The 15,562-nt window shown below is 38.7% G+C and overlaps 1 protein-coding gene across 1 annotated transcript; it reads left to right on the top strand.

The window, feature by feature from the left end:
* The first annotated feature begins 593 nt into the window (after positions 1-593).
* LOC148184023 (alpha-1-antiproteinase-like) lies at positions 594-15,283 on the top strand. The gene is made up of 5 exons (XM_088057872.1): positions 594-972; positions 2,848-3,493; positions 9,624-9,894; positions 12,475-12,622; positions 13,807-15,283. Exons 2-5 carry the CDS (start codon positions 2,860-2,862, stop codon positions 13,993-13,995), a joined length of 1,242 nt encoding a protein of 413 aa, XP_087913998.1. The 5' UTR covers positions 594-972; positions 2,848-2,859; the 3' UTR covers positions 13,996-15,283.
* The last annotated feature ends 279 nt before the right edge of the window (positions 15,284-15,562 follow it).

The following is a 15,562-nucleotide window of genomic DNA, read 5'->3' as shown; positions in this document are numbered from 1 at the left end:
GTCCCCAGAGCTGCCTTCCATGATGCTTCAGTCATTCTGCACCCAGGAGCAGAGCTGTCTCTACTCCTGGGTACCAGGATACCAGCCTGTCTGATCTGACCCAGCTGAACTTGGCACACCATCAGAGGAGATTGCTCCTCTCATCCCAGATTATAAAATAGTAAGCTGATCTAAAGACTTGTTCTATTTAACACCCATGTTCCTCAGCTTCCACCCCCTGTCCCCAGGCCAAGCTTGTAACTGTGATCACCTGAGTTCCATGGCATCCCAGCCACATTCTTCTTCTCTAGGCACAGGGCCCATACAAGTGGCCCAGGAGTCAATATCACAACCCTTACTGCCAGTGGATTCCCAATCTGGGAGTGGATAGCCAGGTACACATCTGACAGCATTTGCTAGTGTAGCACAACAGTTTTTTAAACCCTGCACCTATTACAATCATCACTGGCTTCACCTGGAGACAATCAACCCCAGCCGTGGATATGCAGGAGTCAAAGCATGGTAGATCATAAAAATTCAGATTGTCTTGGTGCATCAAGCCTTGTCCTTCTGCCTTAGTGGCAGCAATGTTATTGGAAATTATGTAAATTATGTTCAAAATATTAATCTGTAGTTACTACTTCTGGTAACTAGTTCATAAAATAGTAGATTCAGGCAACTGAGATGTGTATGAATGTTTGATGTTAAGAAACAGTAGGTTCAGTCTGAGGAAAATGAGTTTGAATCTAGCCAGAGTGATCAGATAGTCATGAATAATAAGAAGTCATGTGTGAAACATATTCAGTAAAGTTAAGTGTCCAGTAAAACTAGTTTCGACATCATACTAATCTCTAAAATTATAATGTGTGAGTCACAGCCCTTAGATGATCTTAACCTTTACTAGAGGATACCCTGCTTTGTATTCAGCAGCATAAACAACTGAGCAAGGACCCGTGCAGACCTGGTGAATACAACAGGATTTTTGAATTCACTGTAAGTAATGTTTTGGGGTTTTTTTAATGTGGAAAAATTATCAAACATTATATTCAGGGTTTTTGAATAATCAATTGAGAAATTATTATGTTCGTATTCAAGTTTTGGCTTAAAGTTTCATGTGTTGTTTCATTATATTTTTGGGTTTTTTTAAAGAGAAAAATTAGTTCTCTGTGAGACTGGCATATTCATGAGGTGTGACTCTCCTTAGGAAAACTGCATTTTAAGTGTTTTAAATTAAGTAAATTAATGATAATAATAAATGTAGGGCATGAAATGAAATGGAAGTGGGAATTTAAGGATTGCCCTCTAAAGCACCTAGAGAGCTTAAAAAAAAGAAACTGTGGCTAAAAGAATTAGGGTAAGAGTGATGGTGGAAGAAGTTGCAAACAAATCAGTACTTAAATTTAAACGTGTTCTAGATTTGAAAGCGTGCGGTCTGAAAGTGATTTGTCATGGGGTACAGGCCCTTGAGATACTTCAGAGATAGTAGTATTTCTATGACCACGATATTGAGAGTGTAAATTAAGAAATATTTAGAGCATGTGTTACTAAAGCTGAGATCAGCGTCCTGAGTTCACTGGGTTTTGGAGAAACAAAATGATGGAAAGTGGAGAACACAAAGGTGGGATCATGGTGGGGCCTTATAAGGATTCAGAGCTTTTACAGGGCAGAAGCTGCATTTCTCAGTGTGAGTCAAGAACAGATATTTTTCCCCTAGAGAGAACTGTTTTATAAAAGGTTCCATAGGTCAAATGATCACATACCACAGGAGGATGTTTTGGATTTCCAGATATTCCACATCTTTACTTCTCTCTATTGAGAGAAGCTATTGAACCAATTGTGATACAGTATTAATTTCTAGAAGTAAAAGTATTACCATAGATGTGGAATGAATGGTTTTCATGTTGCTCGGGAAAAGGTTTTCCTGTTCTATCTATATTTTTTCATGTCTTTGTTCCTCGAGAATTCACTCACTCATCTTCACTTCCAACCATTGCAGGCTTCTCTTCCAAATCATCCTTTTCTGTCTTTCTGATGATAAAGACAGTGATTGCTCTAACATTTGTCTACTTTTTGGGGTTTTTTTAAATTTTTATTTTTAGGTGGTTTGATTCAGTCACTGGGCTGGGCATGCCTTTGCATGCAGCAGGCACACTTCCTTTTGTTGTTCTAAGCAGATATCCATTATCCCTTTCTTTATAAGCAGCACTGTATTCCCAGGGCTTTCATAACATCCTAATTGCTATTTCTTTCTTTTGTTGTTTTTGTGGAAGTTATTTTATTTTAGTTGTGCTCAACTGTTCAACTTTTATGGAATCACCATAAATATTCATCACTTCCTCATTAACAAATGCATTTACTTTCTCTGAGGTGCCTGCATATGGATTTACATGCAGCCCATTCAAAAATATGTGTTTTAATTTTCACAAAAGAGGTATATTGGGCCTTTCTTCTTCTTTGATTTTTCATCAGTTTAATGTCCAAATTTACCTGATTAGTCTTGTCTGTCTCCCTTGCTTTCTGCTCTGTAAACCTGTACTTTTGACTCTTCCATCACTTAAAGCCACACTGAAAACAATATTGGAGAAAAAAAAACAGTTTAAAATTAATTGTAGCTAAACTTTAATGAGGGCGTCTTTGGAATTACCTCATCCCTCTTGGACTTTAATTTTCATTATTTCATAACCTCTTCAGTAGGTTGAGTAATTTTCCAGAGTCTGCTTCCTTGAAATAGAAAGCTCATTTTCCCTCAATTCAAGCATCTCAGAGTCACTGATGATAAGCTAGCTTTACAAAGTGAAGGGATTGATGTATTGCTAAACACAAGGTGAAAAGATTTGTAAGCCAAATGTAACTTTTCTTCTATTACAGAATCACAGAAATATGAAGATGTTGCTTTTCCTGTGTCTTTTACTTGTTGGAATCCATTCCAACAGTTATTGCTATGAGCTTTATCAACAAGGGGTAAGAAACCAGAATCAAAGAGTGCAAGAAAACCGAAACATGCCATGGCAGAGTGTAAGGAACAGTGTTTGTCAATTTGCATGTTGTTTCTACAAAGAGATTTCTTCTCGTGAAAACAATCGGAATGTTTTTTTCTCTCCTCTGAGCATCTCTACCGCCTTTGCAATGCTGACTCTGGGTGCCAGGTCAGACACCCTGACACAGATTCTTAGGGTCCTTTGCTTTAACCCACGTCAGATTTCTGAAAATGACATACATGAAGGTTATCGTCAACTCATGCAAATGGTAAACAGAAGGAATGGGGGGTTACAGCTGAATATGGGAAATGTTCTGTTTGTGCTTGATCAACTGAAGCCACAAGAAAAATTTTTAAGTAATCTCAGAAACTTCTATGAAGGAGAAGCTTATCCTATGAACTTCAAGAAGGCTGATCAAGCCCAGCTTAAGATCAATGAATATGTAGCAAGAAGAACAAATGGAAAAATCAAGGACCTCATAAATAACCTAGATCCACTCACTGAAATTCTCCTTATTAGCTATATTTATTTTAACGGTAAGATATACATATCATGTTCTTCTACTCCATAAATTATTTCCTCAGGTCAGTCTTGGACTTCATCTTTTTTTTGCTGTATGGTTTTGCAGATGGGCTCATATCTTGTTTTCCTTTTGGTCCTCACTTATATTTAATTAGAAACAAAGCTATTTGAAATAATGTTCTACTTGACACTGACAACTCCTAGCAAAATGTATGGCAAATTTTCCTATATCTTTTAATATATAAACTTCTTTCCTTCAGAAAATTAAGTTAAATATATGCTGAGGAAGGCATCTCTAGGCAGTAAAACATCTAATTCTATACAATCTACTGGGATTCAAGCAGTTTTTTGAATGCTTGGCTGAAATCCATTTCTGTGAATTTCAATCCAACTGGTTTGTTTTGTTCAGCAAGTTCAGAGTTAAACGTGAAGAATGCTATTAAAGGAAAACTTAGCATCTTATCAAACAGAAAATATGTTTAGACAACAGCTTTGCTGTTACTGTGTATGTGTTCAAAACTAAATATGTTACAATAGCTTTACTTTTGCATTCATATTCTCCTTATTTTTTTCACTAACTGTGCCTTTGCCAATAGCATATCTGTAGTCCTGGTGTGTCTAGAGGCTTAGTTTTCAACCTTTTTTTTTGATTTGCAGATTCTAATATTTTCCAGTGAAGAGACGGACCCACCAGTATCAAATACAAGCCTATTGACAATAAGCTTGTTTTTCTTAATTAACTTGTGCAGTCTGCTTATATACAGTCTTCAGATCTTCCCAGAGCTTTTCAGACTTCTGATCTAATGAGAAGAAGAGGATCAAGGCTGTAAGGCTCAATCAGTGGTCTAATAACAGATATTGCATCTTATTTCAAACTTTCTCTCTCTTTCTGATTATATGCTGAAAGCGAAGTATTTGTAGTCAGAAAAATAATATTCTGTAATTTATCTGATAAAAATATCTTCAAGCTTTTTAATTGAAAAGGAGATGGCCTATTAGGCAATTTTTTAAAAGGAAAGCTCTCCTTTAGAACTGTTTACCTGGATGCTTGCACTTTCCAATATGAGGCTTCCCCTGAAAATAATTAAGAACTCTATTTCTGTTTTGTTTTGCCTTCCATCTTCATCTCTGCTCCTTGTATTAATGTCTGAAGATTTGGCCACAACCAAATGTAGCTGATTGAAGTACAGATGATTGATGTTACTTAAACTACCTGTTTATCTCAAATAATGTTTTAATTTAGGCTTTTATTAAGCATCAGGTACATCTTTCAGAACAGGCAAAATACCTGTTGATTTTTCTTTTACTGAAAGCTATTTGAAGAATGAGCAATAAATTTAGTATCACAATGGGGACAAAAGCCCAAGAAATCTTGTATTAAAGATAATTTTGTATTACAGTTAACTTTTACATGTTCTAACAATAAGGGTTTATTGAGGTTTCCAGTTTATTTTTGCAAAGATTTCCTAACTCTTTTCAAGGTGGTGGATTTTCAGTTTTAGCTCTCCAATTTTAAAACAAATGGATTAAAGAACAGCATTAATCGCAATAATAACATTTTTTAAAATCTTGAAATCAAGAGTAGGTTAATTATCTAGAGTTGGGATTAATCTGGAGAGGATTTCTAAACCTTACTTAGCTGTATAACTAGTCTTTTAGGTGCTTGTCCTCTTTTTGTGCATTGCTTTCTTGCACATTACTAGTGACTTTTTTTAGTGGTGTAGCACAGTACAGAATTCCTTCTTCAAGGACAAAAGTCTGACCATATTTTCCTGAATCTGACCTACAAGACATGTTATTCCACATATTACATCAATCCCTTTTCATGCCTTAGTCAAGCTGGTAAAGCAAAGAATACTTCAAATTTCATTTTGCCGCTTGAGCACTGTGAAGCACTTGAGGAAGGTGCCTGGAAGGTATCCCCCTAAGACAGAAGTGAGAACAGGAATAAGAGTGCCCTTGAAATATGAGGGAAGTATTAATGAATATCATCTCTGTCTAATCTGTGTGCTAACTGATAGTCTTGATTTGGGACCCTAATGATCATCTAGTTCCAACCCCTCTGTGATGGGCAGGGACATCTTCTACTACACTGGAGTGCTCAAAGAACTTTCCAACCTGGCCTTGATCACTGCCAGGGATCAAATCTACAATTTCTCTATTCCAGCCTCACCACCCTCATAGTGAAGGATTTCTTCCTTATATCTAATCTAAATTTAAATTTTCCCTCTTTCCATTTAAAGTCATTCACCTTTGTCCTATCACTATCTGCTTGTATAAAAAATCTTTCCCCCTCTATAGACCCCCTTTAGGCACTGGATGAACTCTAAGGTCTCCTTGGATCCTTCTCTTCCCAGGCTGAACAGCCCCAACTCTCTCAGTCTTCATAGGAGAGGAACTCCAGCCCTCTGATCATTTTCATGGCCCTCCTCTGGAGTTACTCCAACAGGTCCACATCCTTCTTTTATTGGAGACACTAGAGCTGAGTGCAGAACTCCAGGCAGAATCTTGCCAGAGTGAAGCACAAGTGGAGCTTGCCACAATTTTTGTGATTCAGCTCAGCATCTGTTTGGCTCTCTGGGCTGCAAGCACACATTGCTGTGCCAGGTTGAGATTCTCTTCAACAAACAGTCCCAAGTCCTTCTCTTCAGGTCTGCTTTCAACTCAATGCACTTTTTCCCCAGCTTGTATTTATGCTTGAGATTGCCCCAGCCCACATGCAGGACCTTGTACTTGGCCTTGTTGAACTTCATGACATTCTAATGGGGCCTCTCAAGCCTGTCTCACTCTCCCTGGATGGCACCCTTTCTGTCTGGGTGGTATCCCTTCCCTCTGGAGGGCATCCTTTCCTTACAGCATGTCAACAGAATGACATCATTGTGGTGTCACTGGCTAGCTTTCTGAGGGTGCACTCAATTCCACTGTTCACTTCACCAACAAAGATATTGAGCAGCACTGGTCCTAATACCAACCTCCAAGGAGCACTGGTCATCCCTGATCTCCTCTTGGACAACAAGACTGCGAGCCTTCAAATGCAAACATCCAGACAATTCCTTATCCATTGAGTAGGTCATCTGTCACACCCATCTCTCCAGTTTAGAGTCAAGGGTGTCATGCAGGACAGTGTGAAATGCTTTGCACAGCTCCAGGCAGATGACACCAATTTCTCTTCCTTTACCACAAATTACCCTTAGTGAAGTCATGTTGTCTGTCACCAATAACTTCCTAATTTTTCATGTGTCTTAGCATAGTTTCCAGGAGGATCTGCTCCATAATCTTGCCACTCAAAGAGGTGAGAAAGACTGGTAGTTTCCTGGGTCTCCCTTTTCTTAATTTTTCAAAAGTGAGAGCTCTCATTTCTCTTCTTCAGTCAGTGGGAATTTCACTGGACTGCCATCATTCTCCAATGTGACGGATAATGGTTTAGATGTTCCATCTATTTCCCTCAGGGTCTGCAGATACATTCTATCAGGTCCCATGAACAAGTTCATCTTAAGTTTCTTCACGTGGTCTTGATCTTCTACAGTGGACAGTTTCTCAATCTCCCAGTTCCTGCACTTGCCAGTAAAGATTGTGGCAAAAAATGTCATTGATTACCTTCAGCCTTGTCCATGTTCTGGGTAACCAGGTTTCCCATTTCCTTCTGGAGGGGGTTCACATCTTCCCTAGTCTTCCTTTTACCATTGTCTTACCTATAGAAGCTTTTCTTGTTGCCCTCAATGTCCCTGGCCAGACTGAATTCTATCACACCTTTAACTTTCCTAACCTAATCCCTGGAGACTCAGAAAATCTCTTTTTATATCTCCCAGGTTACCTGTCCTTGCTTCCACCCTCTGTAGGCCACCTGTTTGTGTATGAGATCACCAAAGAACTCCTTCTTCATCCTCACAGGCCCCCTGGCATTTTTACCCAACTTCTTAGGAAGATCACTCCTGTACTTGGTGGAGGTCATCCTTGAATATTAATAGAATCATAGAACCATTAAGGTTGGAAAAGACCTCCAGTATCTCCAATATTATATAGTAAATACTCAGTGCAAATAGTGTCAAGTGCAAGTGACAAGTCCAGTAATTTCCTGAACATTTCCAGTGATCATGAATCTACCATATCCCTGGGCAGCCTGTTAAAATATTTGACAACCCCTTCAGTGAAAAAATTCTTCCTGATGTCCAGCCTCAACTTCCCCTAAAATAGCTTGAGGACATTTCCTCTTGTCCTATCACTTGTTGCCTGGAAGAGGAGACTGACCCTGACCTGGCTACAGACTCCTTTCTGGCAGTTGTAGAGAGCAATGGTGTTCCCCACTACAGCCTCCTTTTCTCCAGCCTAAAAAACCCCAGCCCCCTCAGCTGTTCCTCATATGACTGACTCTTCCCCAGCTCTGTTGCCTCAATGCTCCAGCACTTCAATGTCTTTCTCATTGTGAGGGGCCCAAAACAGGACACAGGTCTCGAGTTGTGGTCTCACCAGTGCTGAGTACAGGGGGACAATCCCTGCCCTGCTCCTGCTGGCCACACTACTGCTGGCACAGGCCAGGATGCCATTGGCCTTCCTGGCCACCTGGGCACAGCTGGCTCATGTTCAGCTGCTGCCATTGACCAACACCCCCAGGTTCTTTCCCATAAGGCCACTTTCTGGACACTTTCCAACCACTCTGCCCCAGCCTGTAGAGCAGCATGAGATTGTTGTGACAAACCAGTTCTTTTGGGGCCCTCTTCCCTCCATGGCTGTATCCCAAGCAGATCTCTGAAGAGGCCAAAGTTTGCTCTCCTGAAGCCCAGAGTAGAGGTCCTAACAGTTTTCAAGCAAAGTTCTTCTTGAAATCAATTGATAAATGTTGTTAAAGTTTTTCAGGACTGGTGTCATTCATGTTTCTGTTATTCATTCTGCTTTTTTTTCCCCTTAAGCATAATAATGTAAAAGTCCTGTGTGTTATATATCTGATGATAGAAGTCACTACTAATGAAGTATGTAAAAGTATATGAAATATATAAAGGTAGCATTTTTCCCTGTTCAGATTATTGTAGTTGTCAATCTATGATTTTAGAGACCAAGACATGCAAGGAAGAAGTCTCATTTCACTTTTTCAAAAGCTGTTTAGTAGTGCAGGCTAAGTCAGATAGTGAAAACAGCAGATGATAATTATTTCATTTGTAACAAGTTGCCTAGTAATCAGTGTTCAAATAGAAATCAGAAGTCAAAAGGGGTTGCACCTTGTTTCATGGTTTTCTTGATGCCATTTATTTTACTTGGAGTCAATGCTCAGATTTTGCCCATTACATTTGATAAATGTTAGTTTTGTTCTAGAGGGAAAAATTTACTACAGAGCAACAAGATTTTAAAATATATATATATAAATAAATAACTAAAAACAACAAAAAAACTTTCCAAAACTCCACAATTCTCCCCTTTTTAAAAAATTTTCTCAGCTTCTGAAATATATGATGTGTGTACCTAGAATTTAGCTTTGAAATTCCTCTCCACTGAGGATAAGAATCTTTCAGAGTTTCAATGCAGATGGTTTGCTTCACCATGACTAAGTGAGAAACCTTTGAAAATTTAATATGGTGAAGATGACATTTGAAAAGGTTTCTGCTGTTGCTGTTTTGTTTCTTAACTCAGCAGTCTCATAAAATTAAGTTCTTCATGACTCTATACATCATCAGCTAATGTGAGGTATCAACACCTCTCTGCAAGTAACCCAAATCCCTTAATTTCGTTGAAGAATTCATCCCTCATGTTACCCTTCACAATCATATTTTGGTCTGGGAATAAGAAAATGAGAGAATCTTCTTTTGGGCTTAGATAAAATCTGAGTTATATGAGGACTTTACAGGCTCCTCAAAACTGCTATTGTGGAGGAAAAGTGCAAGTTAGAACCCTTGATAACTCATCTACATGAAGGATTTTGCAGTCTGCTGTAAGATCTAAGGGAGTGTTTTTACATCACATTCCACCAACAGTGTGTTGCTATTGAATTATTCTGGGCATTTAGTATGATCAAGTGATCATTGCAAATTGGTTTGTCTTTGAAGCTGATCCAACTGTGCCAGTTTCTGTCATCTAAGAATGTGTCCTATGTTAATATGTCGTATGGTTTTATGTCCTCAAAATATCCCGTAACTCTGTCTCTTATATTTCAAGCTGAATGGGAAAAGCCTTTTGATCCAAAGTACACTAAAATGAGCAAATTTTTTGTGGATGGGAGCAAGGCAGTTGAAGTCCCAATGATGTTTGGAATGGGCCTGTTCAAGCATGGCTATGATGAGCAGCTGTCTTCCACTATTGTGCAAATGGATTACAAAGGAGGTGCTTCAGCATTTTTTATTCTGCCTGATAGAGGAAGAATGAGGAAGCTGGAGAAAAGATTGTCTTGTGAACGTTTGTCCAGGTGGAGGACATCGGTCACAAAAAGGTAAAATTCTGCGGTTCTCCTTTCAGATGGTTGCCAAGGAAACAAATGTGCTGGGTTATGACACACAGTCAGCATGCCATTTTAAGTTCTACTTTAATCAGTAGAAGAAATCCCCTGACCAAAGTTGAATCTGGCTCTTTAGTGTCCATGTGCTTTCACATTCAGTACTGCATGCACTGAAAGCCTTCACAGATTAGGACTTGTGTTATTTCTGTATTTTGTTTCCCATCTTCTGCTATCAATAGGCCCAAGTTTTTTGATTTAGACCTGCCTTTTTTTGGGGGAGGCCTTCTATTTACAATAAATTTCTATCACTTTAGCCTTTTTCCTTGTCTCTTTCCTAATTTCTGCCTATTAAAATTAGCAGTTATTGTACAGTTAACGCTGAAATAACTACTTCCATTCAGTAATTGTGAGGGCAAAGCTCACTGATAAAGGTATTTTCTGAGGCTTAGGCAAATTTGAGGCTTTCTGAGGACTTAGGCAAAATTGGAGTAATGTACACTCAATTAATGGTAGCTTTGAGACTAGAAGGCATAAAGTTTATACGCTTTCAAAAATAATAAAGTCCTTACATTTAGTGTCATGTATGGCAATAGCCTTTCACAAAATACGTATACAAGAATAGGTACAACATGTTTACAATATCAAGCCCTTGTATTCATCCATTAATTTGATGTGTCACATTAGTGTCACACAGACACTTGAAAATCATGGTACAGATGGTCCACTCTCAAGACAAAAATTACATCTGAAATGCAGGAACCTAAAACTTGTTTCATGCTCATAACTCAGATACACTGTTAAATAGAAAAGAAAGAATCTAACCTCTTTTTCATATGTGAAAAAAATAAAACAAATTAAAACAAAAAAACCAAACCAAATCCTCCCACCCCCCCAAAAAAACACCAACAAAAATGTATGTAATTCTCTGTGCACCTTTACAGTTTTGAATCTTCTGGGAGTAGCTATGGGGTTTGTAACTACAGGAAAAATAAGATGGTGAATCAAGATACTAATGTATAATTTTTGCCAAAGAAACAATTGCCTTTACAATTATCAAGACAAATGCTAAATACAATTGGAGGAATTTTTATTTCCCCTCTCCATCTTAAATTATGAAAAAAAATCACAGTCAAAGACAAGTTTGTTTCATGCTGCTCCCCATTTTTCATCATAACCTACAAAATAAAAAATCTCCTACAAAATAATGACATAAATGCCTCCTTTTCCCTTAATCTTTAAAACAATTTATTGCATCTGCTATTATTTGGAGTTTCTGGGAGGCCTTAATAAATGAAAGTATTATATGGAGTCATTTAAAGGCTGTGGACTACCTGTGTTTGTCCTTTCTTTGTCTGAAAATTGATGTTGATATTAGTGGCAGAAGTGTTGTGAGGGCCATCTTTCATTTCTGGGGCTGACAAAGTGAATAGTGCTGAAGTGTCACCAGTAGAGACAGCTGAGGTCTTTTAAATGGCTAAATGAACTATAGAGAAAAGGCCACTTTCACTTCTGGAAAGTGTGTCCCACTGCTCCTTTCCTGGCTGCATTGCTACGGTGTGTCTGTGGCTTTCCCTTTCCTCTGTATTGTAAGCAGCTGGGGGCTTGTGAAGGAATGCCTTTAGGTAACAGTAAGGCAGATGATTCATTGATAGCTGCATCCTCATTTGGGCAGCAATCAGCACAGACTGAAATCAGAGAGAAGTATGAGATCAACAACCTGTTATCAACCCACCAGCACTCTTGTTTTTGGATACAGCCAGAGCTGGCATTAGATGCTGTGCAGTGCTGGAGATATGGGCCTTTTCCTTCTTACCTTCCCACCAGATAACTTTCTCTTGGCTAGCTTAATAAGTGCTCCATATCTCCCTGACCTAAAGCCCTGGAGAGCTGTCCTGGTTTCTCACCAGAAAACAGTACCTAATATCAGCACTATCACTAACCTCTGTCTCACTATGTTCCTTCTAGCTGTAAATGTTTGGTTTAACCTTTGAAAAGTAATTGTAAGATACTTAAGAACATAGAGCTTTGGTTAATTTATGGAAAGCAGCAATCTAGTAACTTAAAATTGAGTAAGTCAGACTCTGGTCTTGACACAGAAAATTAATTATCTATTGACTAACCATATTCCATAAATTTGCTTGTGTTTTTTATTTTGCCATGCCTTCTGTCACTACTTATTATTTTCCTGATTCTTCAGTGGATATAGTTCTGGTTTATCTGTCTTGTTTTATATGATAAATACACAAGGCCAGTTTGTTTTTCCCCAAAAGTAACCAGTGAACTTGAATGTGTTGGATATTTTTGTGCTCAGCTTGAGACACGTAAAGGAATCTATTTTTCACAAAGTTAATCCTCTGCATCCTCAGTAATGTCTCATAATGAAGGTGCTTCCAGCAGATTGCAAAAGAGATCACTAACTTCAGGAAATTTACATCTCCTATGTAGGCTAGAGAGAGGCTGCAGGCAAAATATCTTTAGGGAGAAAGCAAATTCAGTTTATCTCTTATCAGTCTCTGTTATTCAGTGATAACTGATCAAATGTTTTACTGTTTTCTCGCATTTCTTTTCTGGCAGCTCAGTAAATTTGTATCTTCCGAAATTCACGCTTTATGGGACATACAACCTAAAAGATATCTTATATAAAATGGGAATCATGGATCTATTTACTGATAAGGCTGACCTTTCTGGGATCACTGGGCAGCCCCAGCACAGAATTTCCCAGGTAAGTCATACTTCTTTTTGTTTTATGGGCCCATGGTTAGTGATACCTGCATCACTTTCTGCACAGCTATTCATGGGGCAAAACTCATGCAAAGAGGCTTTGCTTCACGTGAAAAGGCAGCTGATGGCATAGCAAGTATTTTGTCCATGTTAGTTGCATTGTATGAGCAATTGGGTTGAAGCAAGTTACAAATCTGCAATTTTTTAATCTAGAAGGCTATTTTGATCTGCACGGGGCAACTTTATAAAACAGACATGACCAAATCATCATCTATCCACACCTTGGTATGCTCTTGAAGCATGTTACTACAGTCACTGCTGGCTGCTTTTGTTTGTGTCTGCCTTCTTCAGCCTGCTTGTGGGCAGGTAGGGAGCTGTAGGATGTATCACTCCTTGTATTTTATGGAGGTGAGGGAAGAGGAAAAACACCGCTTGCTTTTAAACAATTTGGGGGAAATGAAAATGCAGTTATTACAAACATTTGGCTCCAAGAATATGAACAATGACTGCCACAGTCAGGCAAAAGCTACAGGTAGGTGATACTTCAATAAACCTGGAGTTAAAACCAGCAATCAGGACAAACTTAATTGTCTAACAAAGAAAAAACTGCCCTCATGTCTTCAAGTGGACATTAGTGAATCAGCATCTGTCAGTGTCTTGATTTTGCAAGGTCAAACATTTATGTTTCTGTGCTTTAACCATCCATTTCTGACCCTTCATCTTTGCTCCCATTTTTCCCAAAACAGGAAGGAACATAGGAAGCATAATTTCAGATTTCTATTCATTGTGCTAATCTGAATGCTATTTCTTCAACTATATCAACTTCTAATATACAGTTAAATATGTTCATTTTCTCTTAACATTTGGTCTAGCTGTACAGATCTCCATGAGTGGATGCAAGGAATAGGAAAAGAAACAAAAACTCTGCCAATTTTCACTAGCAGACAGATGCCCCTCCATTGGAGAGTAACTTTTCCTCTCAGGAGTTAGGAAGCTGTGCTGCACATAGCTTGCTGGGTGTTTTTTTTCCCCCCTAACTTTGCTGTCTTTAAGCAGTGGACTCACACCTGTCCATCTGACACTTGTTTCTTACCAGTAACTTCTTCAGGTACTTGTAACTTTCATTCTTATTTAGGTGATTAGTTTTGTACTCCCTTGACTTGTAAAATGTCTGTTTCTTCACAGGCTGTTCATAAGGCTGTGGTAAAGGTGGATGAGACTGGCACCGAAGCAGCAGCTGCCACAGGCATGGAAATAGTGCCTATGTCCGTTCCAGTTACTGTTAGATTCGACAGGCCCTTCCTAATGGTCATAACTGTAGAGAACACTATCCTCTTCATGGGAAAAATTGTGAACCCTCTGAAAAAAGATTAAGTTAATGTACAAATTAGGTATGTGGTGATGACCACTCTTAAATCAAGTATTAGACCTGATGAGTATGGCATGGCTACAGAGGGGCTCTCCACCTCTTAACTGATGTTATTCACTGTTTTTTGTAGATGAGACTCTTCATCAATTTGTCATAGTTGCATGTTTGTTCTGGGACAAAATTGGCCTGTGTGATACTGACAGCATAGATACATCTTCTAGGAGGGAAGATGAGGAGCATGTGGGTGGAGAGGGTTGTGTACGTCTGCTTCTTTCCCCATGGTTGCCTTCTCTCCTAATTTTTTTGTGTTGACTGACAAATAGGTACAAGTTATGCCACCTTACTATTTGTGTCCGTTCTCCTACCAACATGAAGTTCATAGCTAGCATAGACCTTACCATGCATAATGCTTATTACCTTGCATAGTACCATTGTTGTCCAGTGGGTCTATTACACCCTTGCCTGTCAGCTGTTGTCCCAGCTTGGCTGCTGCAAAGGGGTCTCAAAGAAGGGGTGTTTTCCCCCTGTACATGTATACTGCCCTGCCTACTGTTTCTGTGAAATCTATAGTCCAGACTCATTCCAGGGCAAAATTTTGAGGTTCTAAGAATTTTACCTAAGAAAAGAATAGATAGATCTGATCTCTGCACTTCGGCACTCTGGAGCCAACCATCGTAAATCAAACATAGAGCTCAGGGCAGCCAGAAGACTACTTCTAGCTTCTGCCTGCACCTAAAGTAGCTCCTAGAGGTCCCCAGGCAGCAGGAGGCACAAGCCATCTCCCCCTGGTGCCAGTGTCTGTACCATTCCTGTTTGTACCTAGGAGATTGCCCATGGTAGTAATTGCCATTCCAGTATTTTTTGTAGGATGAGGCACCCTACCAATAACACCCATACCCCATCAGTGGTACTTACCATGTCTCTTGATATAACCCCTTCTGTTCCTAGCCTGTCCATAATACAACATTGGTACTCTTTTCCTCATCTGTTTCATGGTTAGTATAGTCACAATATTATAGAGAGCTGTTTTCACTGTTAAGAGACACAATAATCAGTCACATTTACGAAGCTCATGCTTATTTTATTTCCTTGTTCATTTTCCTATCTATTTTTTTCTTCTGGTTTTTACAACATCTATCATTATTTAATTTCTTTACTTATGTTCCTGGTATATATCCAATCTCTGGTTGCAGGAGGGGTAAATAATTGACTAAACTGGGTTAGTCTGTTAATATGTATTAAGCACTTACACTAGTCTTTGTACAGCCTTGAAATATGCAGACAAATGTACTATGGTAGAACAACAAGAATTAATAAACATGACATTAAAAAGTCTCTAATTTTGCTATTTTACTTCTATAATTCAGAGTTAAGAATTAAGTATGGTTCAAGCAGTTTTTTGATGAGTGTAAATTATTAATTTACTGCTCATATACATTAGATTGGCAGAGTAATGCCAGTAATGAGTAAAGCCCTCTGCCTTTAGCCTGAGCAATAAATAGTAGGTTATCTCTGCTAGGCAGAGAGCCTTTTGGGAAGGCTGAACATTCATTTCATACAAAAATGTTTATT

The sequence above is a fragment of the Pseudopodoces humilis genome, chromosome 7 (assembly GCF_049639895.1).
Source record: "Pseudopodoces humilis isolate 2021_Gansu_Grassland_sample_001 chromosome 7, ASM4963989v1, whole genome shotgun sequence".
Lineage (NCBI taxonomy): Eukaryota > Metazoa > Chordata > Aves > Passeriformes > Paridae > Pseudopodoces > Pseudopodoces humilis.
The sequence above is the reverse complement of the archived record's forward strand: the minus strand, read 5'-3'. Positions and strand labels throughout refer to the sequence as shown.